We start from the raw sequence: 13,264 nt of genomic DNA on the forward strand, positions 1-13,264 counted from the left end.
AAAAAGGAAATCAAAATCGCAATCAAAATCTCAATCACAACCGGCTTCACCTTTTGGGACTTATTAACTTAGGTGATTTTTAAATGCAAACGTTGTATTATATGTATTTTATGTGTGAATGCATACATTTTCAGTTAGACATTCATTAGTAACTTTAGTTTGAACATTGCTATGATCTGTTCAGTTGTTATCATGTTGGGATTTTCTCTTGTGTTTGATTGCTTTGATAGTTGTTCTCTTGCTTCTTCAAGTGTCCTTAGCTTGTATTTATAGCTTGGAATGTGTTTGATGTTGTATGTTGCGATCAATGCGAAAGTCAAATTCGCAATGTGAAAGTCAAATTCGCAATGCGAATTTACCTTACCTTTCGCGTTGCGAATTTGACTATCGCAACGCTTCTTTCGTGTTGCGAAAGTTTACGTTCAACATAATGCAGATTGAAAATTAAACAACAAATCAATTAAACATTATTGTGGGTACATTATTTGAACATTGTTATGGGTACATTATTTCCAAATAATGTTCCGGACTTCGTTAGAAATAACCCTTTTTCATCGGATTAATTTTGTTTTTGTGGGTACATTATTGAACTTTGTTATGTATAATTTGTTGTGTATGTATTTTGGTTTGATTATATTGTTTGTATATTTTCATTCAGATGAGATAGGTTGTGCATAACAAAACAATCTATCTCTTCTATGTGAGTACTTTATTCCAACCATGTGACAAGTGTGACAACCCCATCAACTCACAAATCAGCTTTGAACTTAATCAATATTGTCTTTTAGATTGATGGTTCATAAAGCATGTTACTTGAACAGTATGAATCAATTATACAATTTCCATGTTCAATTTAACACTGTATTTCAAATTCATTTCATATGTAATTGGAGTTTGAATTTAAATTTCAATTTGAGTTTGAATTTCAATATAAATTTCGGCTCCACTATAAATATTAGCCCAAACCTTTGTTCCATCCAAACAACAACTTACTCAATGGAATAACTTAGCCAATATGCATGTTATCATTGATTATTCCTAATTTCCATTGTTTTTTTTCAACTTTAAACGCGAGGGAAATCCCGACCATCGTAATTTTTGGTTAACAAGCAGGAAGATTGGATATCCGAAGAATGCCTTTCGGATATTATCCATTTCAGTCAGCTCACTGAGGTAGTTTAACCCTAAACCAAAACTATCTTAGTTAAATATAATCTCAATGGTGATGCATTTGGTTGTCAAACAGTTAAATCGTCAGAAACGTTTCGGGCGTATGATCTGGGTGGTATACGAGAAATGCAACTAATGGCAACTAAAAATCCCGATAATTGAGGGCTACAACTTGTAATAATAACAAAAATAATAAGTCTGAGATGCTTCCGAGTATCACCCAAATCATAAGTCTAAAATGCTTCTGATGCTTTAAATGTTTGAGAACCAAATAGATCGCCTTCGAGATTTTAAATATGCAGCTGCTTCTACATCAGTTATGTTTCTCTCAGACTGTTTCGGTTAACGGTTATCCTATCTTCATGAGCTGGATGAAATGGATAATAATCAGAAGGCATTTTTTTACATAATTTTATTTCTATATAATTTTCAATGATTTCTCTCCCAAATTATCAACTATCAACTTAATAAAGGTATGTTCTTCTCTAAGTTAGTGATGATATATAGTTTATAGCTCGTTTGTTTAGTAAATTAATTTACAATTTGTAGAATGAAATCATCTAATGTTGATCATGTTTGGATATCGACATGTGGATCACCAGTGCCATCACAATCATCTTTTCCTCTACCAAAATATGGATCCTCGTCAAAATCTAAAGCTCATATGGTGCCAAGCAAAAGGAAATAAAAATTGCAATCAAAATCAAAATCCCAATCACAACCGGCTTCACCTTTTGGGACTTATTAACTTAGGTGATTTTTAAATGCAAACGTTGTATTTTGTGTATTTTATGTGTGAATGCATACATTTTCAGTTAGACATTCATTAGTAACTTGAGTTTGAACATTGCTATGATCTGTTCAGTTGTTATCATGTTGGGATTTTCTCTTGTGTTTGATTGCTTTGATAGTTATTATCTTGCTTCTTCAAGTGTCCTTAGCTTGTATTTATAGCTTGGAATGTGTTTGATGTTGTATATAACTTGATATTGTATGTTGGGATCAACGCGAAAGTCAAATTCGCAACGCGAAATAAGCGTTGCGATAGTCAAATTCGTAACACGAAAGTCAAATTCACAACGTGAAATCGCAAACCGAAAATTGCACTGCGAATTTGACTTTCGCGTTGAGAATTTGACTATCGCAACGCTTATTTCGCGTTGCGAATTTGTACCTTTAACATGTCTTTTTTGCCTTCAACTTAATGCTGATTGAATTTAAAACAACAAATCAACTTTTACAAATCAATTAAACAAGCAAAAAAATAATTCTTATTTACACATCAAATTAAACAAATCAACTTTTACAAATCAATTAAACAAGAAAAAAATAATTTTTATTTCCTCATCAATTAAACAAATCAACTTTCAATGTAAAATTCAATTAAACAAACAAAAAAAGTGTACCTCAGACTGTTGTTTATGCACAAATACATCAATTTCACGCAGCTCACGTCAGGAATAACCTGCAGAAACCAAACATTTGCTCAAACAACACTTTCTACACATCTAAAACCAACAAACAACAAATTATTGAATTCTAGGTACTTAACCAAATATTTTCAAACCAACAAAGAGTATATATGTTAACAACACTTGCTCAAACTTACCAATTGTTTATGCAAACTTTTAGCACGCGGATGCAGGTAGGCAACGTCTTGCATATATCGCTCGATCCATAAAATGCCGAAACCATAAGCCTACTGCACCTCTATCTCTATCTGTGGGAGGTAGAAGGTGTTTACTTCCTGTAGTCAAACGCTCCAAGCACATGCATACAAGAGAACCACAATCTCCTCTGGCTCCCTCCATTTATTGTGGCGCGGTATCGTCTCTGATCATTGTAACTTTGAACTTTTTTGGCTTCTTATTTCCAGAATTAGTCCAATAATCAATCACGTCCAAGTATTTCGCCAAATGAGCGCTCCATCCCTTACAAATAATATCTCTCAAATCAGACAATGGTATGTAATTCAACATGCTGTCATATACCATTGTTTTCAGGGATGGGAACTGAAGCTCGACGAGAAGCCAATGACGACGTTCCAAAACAGGGATAAACACCTATAATCATAAATAATTGCGCACATCAAATAAAATTTATAAAAACCTTTAAAATATTCAAAAAATAAATACTAACATTATCGACCTCCCACCACGCAGGATAAAGTTTAGTTTTTCCATTACCCAACGTATATGAAGCATCTCTCGGATCCTTCAAGTGAGCTACGTGAAAAGACGTCGGCATAATAGTCCATCGAGTATTTCTTATTTTCCTCAATTTCCTTATTATTAGAAGACGTGACACCCATGCATCAATATGTTGTTTTATAAAAAAATACATATATTAGTGAATTTATTAATAATTTAAAAAAAAATTAATCAAAATGCAATATAAGAAGAATATAAGACTTACCACCCCTTCGAGATAGTCATTATCTTCAACCCCTAATAAAATACCCCACCAAGACCGATCAAGAAACAAATGAATAACATCATTGAGTTGGTATAGGTCAAAATAACACCCCTTGCTCCACTCATGTAGATAAAAATCAACTGCGGTCTTAGCCCAAAGGGTATTATCCGTAATTGTGTCCGGTAGTGTTTCCCTCTCCTGGTGAGGAATGGTACTGGTCGGTAACACATACGAAAGCCAACTCGCATCCATCATATCGGGCACGGGAGGGGGTTTATCAATATTTCGACATATGATGCCATATGAATCGGGCTCTTGAACGATGGGCGGGACCTCTTGAACAATGACAGGGGCCTCTTGAACGGTGGGAGGGGTTTCTTCGATGATGAGAGGGGCCTCTTGAACGATATGAGGCGCCTCTTGAATGATGATAGGTGCATCGGGCTTCTTCTTACGGAGTCTTGGCACTAGTGGCGTGAACGAAGACGTAATGGCACATGCACGACGTCTGATGCGTGAACCCCGACGTGCAAGAAAAACCCGACGTAAAGTATCTACCTTATCGGTCCGCTGAAAATAAATTAATACATTAAATCAGTAAATAAATAAATAAATAATGCCGAAAAAAGGTTATTTGCATTTTTAGTATAGTATTAAACAAATTTACCTCATTGCGTAGAGTATGAACCTCATTCTGCAACTATGAAACAATCTTGCGTAGAGCGGCAACCTCATCACATAATATAGATACCTCACCACGTAGCACACCATTGTCATCGCGTAAAAAATCCACCTCACCACGTAAAGATCGAACCTCATCACGCCATACACCATTATCTTCATGTAAAGTACCGACCTCATGACGCAAAGCACCGACCTCATCACGTAACTCCCCTAACTAATCCCGTGGAGGTGGAGAACATGGAGATAAATGTCGTGGCCTCTTTGCCGGTCGTCTATCATGAGGTGATGGTGGAGAAGAGGCTCGATGATGTGATGGAATAGGTGATGGTTGAGGTAGAGAAGAGGCTCGACCAGGTGATGGCTCCGGGTGTCAAGCTATAGAATCGACCCGATCAGGTGATGGCTCTCGAATTAGGGGGTGCTCATCATCCGTTCCATCAAAAAACCACTTACTAGCTTGCCACCAATCAGTGGCAAGCTCAGCCTCTGTGGGTGTCAGCCTATATAATGGATAGTTGGCCTCCTAACAATATAAAAGCTCAAACAAAGTTAAACTTGTACTAGTAATAACTTGTTTATATATGGTATTATTTGTGTGTTAACTTACATCATTCATCGTTGTATATGGGAGTAACTCTTTCCAATCCAACATGCGGATCCTCTTCCAGGTAATAGCCCTAGGAATATCATTTGATCTTTTTATCGCATATGTCCGCATGCTGGGGAAAGCCTCAAATATCCAAATCTACAAACAATATAATACACAAACATTAGTAATTGTTAAATAATTAATTATAATTTTGGAAACATTATATAGAAATTCTTACCTTAAAAGCCCAAGTAAAGCCTGTCAAAGTGTATTTAGAACCATCGCCCCGCAAACTTTTCGATCCTCAAAGGCAGATGACAACTTTTTCCAGGTAGCTTTTCATATATATGAACCCCACGGAAACAGGTTTCATGCATTTAGGTCCTCTACCAATAATATTAGGTCCTCAGAGAGAGGTTGTCTGCCCTCTTTGCCTAAAAAGCTAGCATGCAAAAGTAATAAATGACATACTCGGACAACATCAAGGTCATCCATCCGAGTAAAACCATCTTTAACAAATAATCTCTTCAAGTCGTTGACGTGTAAACTCGGCTTCGACTTTGCCAGCTCAGGAAAAACCCGAGATAACCACGATGGGCGGGAGATATGACTAGTATAACGGGTTACTTCATCGTGTCCGAAGCGTAGACCAGTGATTAAGCAAAACTCCTCCCGCCCAAAACAAGTATTCGCCAGTGCCGGAGGAAAATGAAAACATATCTCTTCATCACCACGTTGTATCCTCTCGGGTAGATCGTTAGTCATGGTCTGAAGAAACAAATGTGTCAACATAGCATCTCCACCCATATGTTGTACTTTTAGCCATGGCCCAAAGCAAGTATCCTCAAACAATTTTCTTTGTAGAAGTGTAAGCGTCGATGCAATTTTAGTGGCTAGGCTTAATTTATTCCTTAAGGTCAATGCAGCTGAAAAAAATTTCTACAAAAACAATAAACATACCAAGTTAGATATACCAAAAACTACAAATTATACACTATAAACAGACACGATATTAAACAGTGAAAACAAAGCCAAATATGTTTCAAACTAGCACGGTATTCACATGCTGTCATTATTCCATCATAGTTCACAAAATGCATCAAATAACATTCCAGAAGTAAGCACTTATATAAACATTTAAAAGGACAACATATAGGTTTAGTGCAGGTTCAAAGACAACATAAAGAGTAGTAGTTTATTCTTGAAACTTAAATTAGCAACACTGTGAAGTTAGTATTTGTCTTTGTTTTGTCTTTTTGTTGAAGTAATGCAATTCATTCAAGTTTCAATTTGCAGAATAAGAGTAGTTTCTGAAACTTAAATTCGCAACGCGAAACTAAAATTGCGTTGCGATTTTGGTGTTGCGATTTTCATTTTCGCGTTGCGAATTTAAGTTTGAAAAACTATTCTTCTGCAAATTGAAACTTGAATGAATTGCATTTCTTCAACAAAAAGACAAAACAAAGACAAATACTAACTTCACAGGGTTAAAAACTAAATAGTTTAGCAATATTGACAGCAATCTCAGTGAAATGGTTAATCTTTATATATATTGAAATTACCAGTATATTTATCATCAATATAAGAAAAATCTAATAATAATACAAAAATTTCAAAATAAAAATAAGAGATTAAAAAACTAACCCTCGGTGGTTGATTTTCCATTTCTGACCGTGAATGGTTGTGAGGGTTGCTTTGAGAGATAGAGATAGACGGATTTCGCCGGAGATGGGGACGGATTTCGTCGGAGATGGGGACGGATGTTGTCGTAGAGAGTGAGAGATGGAGATGAGACTGAGTTGTGATTTAGGGTTTTAGGTTATGATTTACGATAACACTGTTTACATTTGTGTTGCGAAAATAATATTGTGTTTCGCGTTGCGAATTTGACTATCGCGTTGCGAATTTGACTTTTATGTTGTGAATTTGGCTATCGCGTTGCGAATTTGACTTATGTATTGCGATTTACAAATTCGCGTTGCGAAATTGGAAAATGGGTTGCGAAATTGGAGTTCGCGTTGCGAATTTGTTGGTCAATTTGGCAAATCCAAAAAAAATTGGTTAAAATCGTATATTATAAGGTATTTTCGGTCACTGAGGTTATTTTCTCTTTCCAGAAAAATCCTAATCAATTCGAAATAGTTAAAATCTTTTATAATACGAATTAATTAGTGACATTGAAGATGATAAAAATTATGTGAGTTCAAAAATAGGGACTATATCTAAATTTGAGCATAATATACGGACTAAAACACTAGTTTGACACTTTGTTTTAGAAAGCTCGCAGTCAAGGCCAACGTGCAGCTTCAAGCACCACTGCCTCATTGCACCGAAACATTGAGTTTGACAGACGACATGAACAGTGAGTGACTCATGAAATTGAAATCATTGAGGCACAACATCAAACACATATAACGGATTGGAAAGTGAAAGGAAACCTAACCGGGATGAGATGGAGCATCGAGGTGCAGAAGGTAGAGCTCAGGTGATGCTTTGCTGACCCAATCCATCCCGTTTTACAAGGAAAAATGAATACATGTATATGGTAGATTATCAAGGTATGGTACCATTTAAGCTGTCCACGAGCTCTTATGATGATGCATGATCCGGTCCATCATTCATTTTCATTTCGGTCGTTGGCTTTCCTTTTATTGAAAATTGTGGGATATATCTAGATTTTAAAATTAGCTGATTGGTGGAGTTGGTTCATTTTGGAAGGTTCCAATCAGTCTGCATGGTAATGCATGTGCTTTGTTCATGTCCATGCTCACACTTGCTTTCTTCAACATGAAACTTCATTATTCTGCATGATTTGAGATTTTATTAAATTGCTTGGGATTTGAAAACAGAAAGGTTTTGCATGTATTAAATTAGTTATATTCATGGTGTTGATATGAATATAATGGTAATACTAATTACTAGCTCACCGGAAGGACCAAAATAAAATAAAAAAAATACATTAATATGAATATAAACATGTACTTTGAATTTGTCTTGCCCTTTTCTTCATGAACTATACTATATTATATAATGAGGAACTAAGACGTTGAAAAATACGAAAGCCAGTATCGTCTCGTCTTCACGTGCGTACAGTGCAGATGAATGGGTGATATATATCCAACACGAGCGGCTGAGCCTGCGTCTGGTTTAAGATTTGAAGACTCTGATGGGTAGGCCTTTAGGGAAGTCGACAAAAGGGAAAGCAAAGGCCTGATCCGTGTCGGCTAACTCCCACCGGTAGTTGAGCACCAAATGGTGAATGAATACAGCCATTTCCAGTTTAGCCAGTTCCGTCCCTGCACACAGCCGTGGTCCTCCCCCGAATGGCATGAAGTAATTGCTCGACCCACCAATGCCATTATTTTGCTATATCAAAACTCAATATTAGATCAATAATCCACCTTAAAAGCCCATGTTCAACAATGACCCTCCACAAACATGCATGTATTGAATCTATCGGTATTCGAAACTCTAATGATAATGGCACGAGGGGTGCATCAAGTAAGAAACTTTACGATCAAGTATCTAAATGAATGTACCATTATCAACTTGCATGTATTTGTATTAAACTTCCTGGAAAAAAAAGGAGGGGATTAGTCATTAATTGCAGTTCTGTTTAGCTATGAGGTGTTATTGACCACACTGCACGTGCGCGAGGGAACCCCACAGCCACATAAAGGGGGGGGGGCGCTTTAATCAACCCCCCAGACCCCAGAAGTAGTGGCCTGCTCTGCTCAGCTCAGCTCATCTTTCACAATTTACTGTCTGGGTTTTGCCGCAAATATGTTTTTCCATTTTCTTTGATTTTGGGGAAGAGGAGGGCCAACGTCCGTACAGTATTGGGTTTATTGATGGGTTTAAAGTATCCGTCGGATCATAGCTTATCTTCCTACACCTACTTGCCTTATCCTGAGACGACACTAATCAACGGCTTTGATGGAACTTCCAAGTACCCCACATGATTTATATGCAAAAATTCCCATCAAATTTCCACGCCGCTGACAATGATGAAATTGGGTTTCCATGTTCTACTAAAAGCGAAAAATTAATTAAAGCTCATGGGTAATGCTATCATTCTCCCAGAATAATATAAAATACGTTTTTTTCCTTTACTCACCATATTCTATTATAAATGTTATTTAACTACTTTTTATTTTATTTCATCTATAAAGAAATCAGTATTCTTAATTATTGGTTCAATCGGTGTAGTTAACTAAAAGTAAATTACTGAGGTCAAGTGCTACGAACCATGTACATATTTTTATCTATTAAAGTCAAAGGAGTTTAGAGTTGTGACACATCTTTCATATTTTTATCACATTTTATCTGTCTCTTTTGAAGACAACATAATCTAAGTTCGTTACAAAATAGTGACCACTCGTGAGTTATATATGACCAAATTTAATTCATTTTCTCTATATAAAAAAAGGGTTAAAATGAAGTGGAGTGACTGACCTGCCATCGCCATGGATTGAAGTGCTGAGGATGGTCAAAAAGACTGGGATCCAAGTGCACTGCTGCAATCACTGGTAGCACTTTCCACCCACATGGAATATCATACCCTTTTCCACCCGGAAAATAATAAACTAAAAAGTCAAGCTCCAGTTTTTTTTTTTTTTTAACTAAAAGCTGCTTCGGATGTTTTAACTTACCTTTGTACCTAACGTCTTTAAGTGCTTTTCTATGCAGAAATCTGACGACATTACCAAGCCTAAGTGTCTCGTTAATAACCTGTACAGAATAATGAAACATTAATATGAAACCCAAAACAACATTAGACGCCACTGAGAGCTTAGCTTACACATTGTGTGAACTCCATTCTCTTGTAATCATCCCAGTTGAGTTCAACCTCCTCTGATTTCTCCTTGCTTCTGGCAATTTCAAGGTGTTCTTCCTGCCATTGAAGTTTTATATTAAAGAAAAAGGAAAAGATTTTGCAGTAACAGACACTGTGGGTAGTTTGCTTACTCTCAACTGTTGAATGGCGCCAATGGGACAACCAGGAAGGAAGTAGATGGCTAAGGTTATGGCTACTGATGAAGTTTCATGTCCAGCAAAAAGCAAGCTCAAGATCAAGTCCAGGATTTGCTCCGTCGAAAGATTTGAATGCTTTAAAACCCATTCAAGAAGATCATCTTCCTCTGGGTTTTCTTTTCCCTCCTTTGTCTGCCTTATCCTCTTTTCCATTTTTCTTTCAATAAATTTTAGGATTGTTGATCGAGACTGCCGAACAAAAGCAAACCATCAAATTCACAGTTCATAATTCATAAGAGAAGCATATTAAATATCTGGGTGATTAGTTTACTTGTAAGGCTTTTCTGTATGCAGTTCCAGGTAAATTTAGAGGAGCAGAAACCACTCCTTTCATGAAAGTAACATATTCTTTCTTCAGCTGCTCGGTCTCGGGATGTCCAGGGTCCATGCTCATGATATTTTTTGCCATCAAATTGAAAGTGAACTGCAAAAAAAAAACTCCTTTAAAACATAAGCTGCCAACTTTTATTTTATTTTTTCCTTCAAAAAACTCTACCTTTTTCGCTTCATCCTGAGCTGAAAATACACACTTTTCTTTCCAGGTACTTAGAACAAGCAAAGTCTGCTTCTCCACTTCTCTCAAAAGATGAGTTCTCAGCCTGGCGTTGCTCAAGAAGTTGAGTGATATAATTCTCATGTCTCTATGCATATCTCCAACTAAAACCAACATCGACCATTTCCCAAGAATGCCACCAATACTCCTCGGGTAACTGCACTCGAATAGTCTTCCATCATTTTGTAATATGAACTTGTTCAGCTCAGCATCTGCAGACACTATTGTCTTCTCACCAAACAAGTTTGATTTGTAGATATTCCCATACCTGGAAAAAAATGTTGGATTAAGTCAAAACACGAGAAACATTCTGTTTTTTCCCCCCAAAGAAAATTTCAAGTTACCTTGAGATATGCTGGTGCATGAATTCACCTACTGATGTAGCAGTGTAAGGCCTCAAGTAACCGATGGTTTCACCCAGAAAAGGCCACCCCATGTTCCCTGGTGGAAGATTATACCTTCTTTGCTTTCTCTTGATGAGAATGAAGAAGAGAATCAGAGACAGAATAGATGGAAGGAACAAGAAAAGATGGTGGGAGTCAGGCATGGAGACCGACCCTTTTGCTTCTTCAATCTCTATTTTCTGTGTTAGCTTTCCGAGAAAGAAATTAGAAATCTACTTTGTTTCTCACTCGAGGTAGCTACTTAATGAAAAGGCTTTGAAATTAGGGTGAACTGATGACACTCTAATAAATTGGGTTCAACAGATACAGGTTGTTAAATCAAGAATAAAATGGATTGAAATCTTGTTGAGCGGAAAGGAGCGGAAAGTGGCGAAGACTGAATTGGAAAGAAATAAATGTGTAAATGGAGGAGCTTTGTAACATTAAAGAAGGGTGGAAGTTTAATGTTAAGAGGTATATGTTTTGGGTATAAAAGAGAAATATTTTATTTGGGGTGAAAGGAAATGAAGTTTCATGCAAATGGAAAGAGTCAAAGGTCAAACTGTGATAATTGCCGTATAGCCCAAAAGCAGTGTGAATGGACAGAGGACCAACCAGAAGCGGGCCAATCTGGATTGGACAGTCAAACAGATTTGGAGCCCTCTACTTTTCTTTTCATTTAAAAAAAATGATAAAATTTTAAATATATTTTATTTACAATAAAAAAAATACATAAACGTAATTTAAAAGTTATATATTTAATGTAAAAATAAGTGTTCAAATTATATATTTTATCAATTTTAGTTGTTTAAACTTTTTTTTGTTCAAAGTAGCTCTCTAATGTTTTCGACGTTATTATTTTAGGTGCTTGATCTATCACAATCATTAGAAAATCTATTATCTGACATTTTTCATGCTTATAAAATTTTAAAAATTTTGTTTAAAAAATCTTAAAATTATAATTTATTTAAAAATCAATTTTTTTCTTAAATATAAAAAAACCAAAACTCTAAAAATCCAAACTAAAAATTCATTCACCCATGTCAGTCGCAGCTGATGTTCCTATGATCGTCACCCTTTGTCGTCAGTCACTTTATCTAATCGAATTGTAACGCATGGCGAGAGGAATCATTGCTTGACTCATTGGAACATCGCTCTTTGTCGGAATCGTTTAGTCTCTACAATTGTCTACTTTTTTTTATTGCAATCATCGCTTGATGCACGAGGATTTTGGCATGGGTGTTCGGCAGTTGCTCATCATCGAGGGTTTGGCTGGTTAGCGGTGTTGGTTAAGACCGACGATGGTAAGGAGATTGAAATTAGGGTTTTTAGGATATTTTTTTGTAATTTTAGAAAAAGTTTAATTTTTAAATAATTTTAAGTGTTTTTATAAAAATAAAAAATTTATAAGCATGTCACGTATCAGATAGCAAGCATTTTTAACAGTCGTTACGCCGTAAACACTTAAAAGAGTAATGTCAAAAACGTTAGACACCTACTTTGAGCGAAAAAATTAGGCACCTAAAATTAATTTCAGGTATAATTTAGACATTTATTTTTGTATTAAGCCAAAATTATAATAATTACTCTAAATATCACCAAATTTTAGGGTATATGTCAATTTTACTATTGAATTTTAAAACATTTTAATTATAGTATTTAATTTTAGTTTTGGCTTTAATTTAAGTATTGATGTGTTAAAATAGTGTCACGACGTGACTATTTTTTTCTTTTGAACTTTAATTTTTATATCAATTTTATCATTAAATTTAAATGAAAAATAAGAAAAAAAAAACCTTAAAATTATAAAGAAACAGCTCGAAATCAAAGAAATAAATTAGAGTGGAGAGAAAATCTACTTTAGTTTATGTGTGTGTTCAAAATGAGAAAAAGCATTCCTATTAATAGAAATGCTTGAAGGATTAAATGATAAAAACGCATTAATAAATCATAAAATGATACGTTTAGAAAACACATTTCTAATGAATATAAGGGTCTTTTTTTTGCTGTAATTGATTTTTCGGAGAATGAATTACTGTAATTTGAATTACTGGAAAATGAATTACTGGAATTTAAATTCTGAAAAATGAATTACATTTCTGGAAAACGTTTTCCGGTAAATGTTTTCCGTAAAATGAATTACATTTTTCTGAAAAACATCTGAAAAACGTTTTATGATGTTTGGAAGATGTTATTTAAACTTTTTTTCCACTAGTTGAAGAGTTTTTTAAAAATTATTTATTATAAATATTAAATATAATAAATAATATTATTTATCATAAAACTTAATATTATTATTTTAAAATATTAAAAATAATTTATTATTATTAAATATTTTTATAATTTTATTAATAAAAATATTAATATTGGTTATTTTAGTGAAATAAAATATTATAAATTATATTAATTTTAAAGTAATAGTATATATTATATTTT

At 34.9% G+C, this 13,264-nt stretch overlaps 1 protein-coding gene across 1 annotated transcript; it reads right to left on the minus strand.

Moving 5' to 3' along the window:
• Positions 1 to 7,880: 7,880 nt before the first annotated feature.
• Positions 7,881 to 10,992, minus strand: LOC120196689 (cytochrome P450 90B1-like). Its single transcript, XM_039198431.1, has 8 exons — positions 10,790 to 10,992; positions 10,389 to 10,713; positions 10,164 to 10,316; positions 9,827 to 10,081; positions 9,660 to 9,752; positions 9,511 to 9,589; positions 9,314 to 9,420; positions 7,881 to 8,224 (listed from the first exon to the last, which is right to left on the minus strand). Exons 1-8 carry the CDS (start codon positions 10,990 to 10,992, stop codon positions 8,006 to 8,008), a joined length of 1,434 nt encoding a protein of 477 aa, XP_039054362.1. The 3' UTR covers positions 7,881 to 8,005.
• Positions 10,993 to 13,264: the final 2,272 nt, after the last annotated feature.

This window comes from Hibiscus syriacus, unplaced genomic scaffold (assembly GCF_006381635.1).
Source record: "Hibiscus syriacus cultivar Baekdansim isolate YM2019G1 unplaced genomic scaffold, ASM638163v2 tig00117034_pilon, whole genome shotgun sequence".
Lineage (NCBI taxonomy): Eukaryota > Viridiplantae > Streptophyta > Magnoliopsida > Malvales > Malvaceae > Hibiscus > Hibiscus syriacus.

Excerpts from the sequence above, each read along its gene's own strand:
- LOC120196689 (XM_039198431.1), bottom strand. The coding sequence starts at position 10,992 with ATGCCTGACTCCCACCATCTTTTCTTGTTCCTTCCATCTATTCTGTCT. Across the intron at positions 9,753-9,826 it reads GCGCCATTCAACAGTTGAGA|GAAGAACACCTTGAAATTGC; the intron begins GTAAGCAAACTA and ends CTTCAATGGCAG. Across the intron at positions 9,590-9,659 it reads GAATGGAGTTCACACAATGT|GTTATTAACGAGACACTTAG; the intron begins GTAAGCTAAGCT and ends TATTCTGTACAG.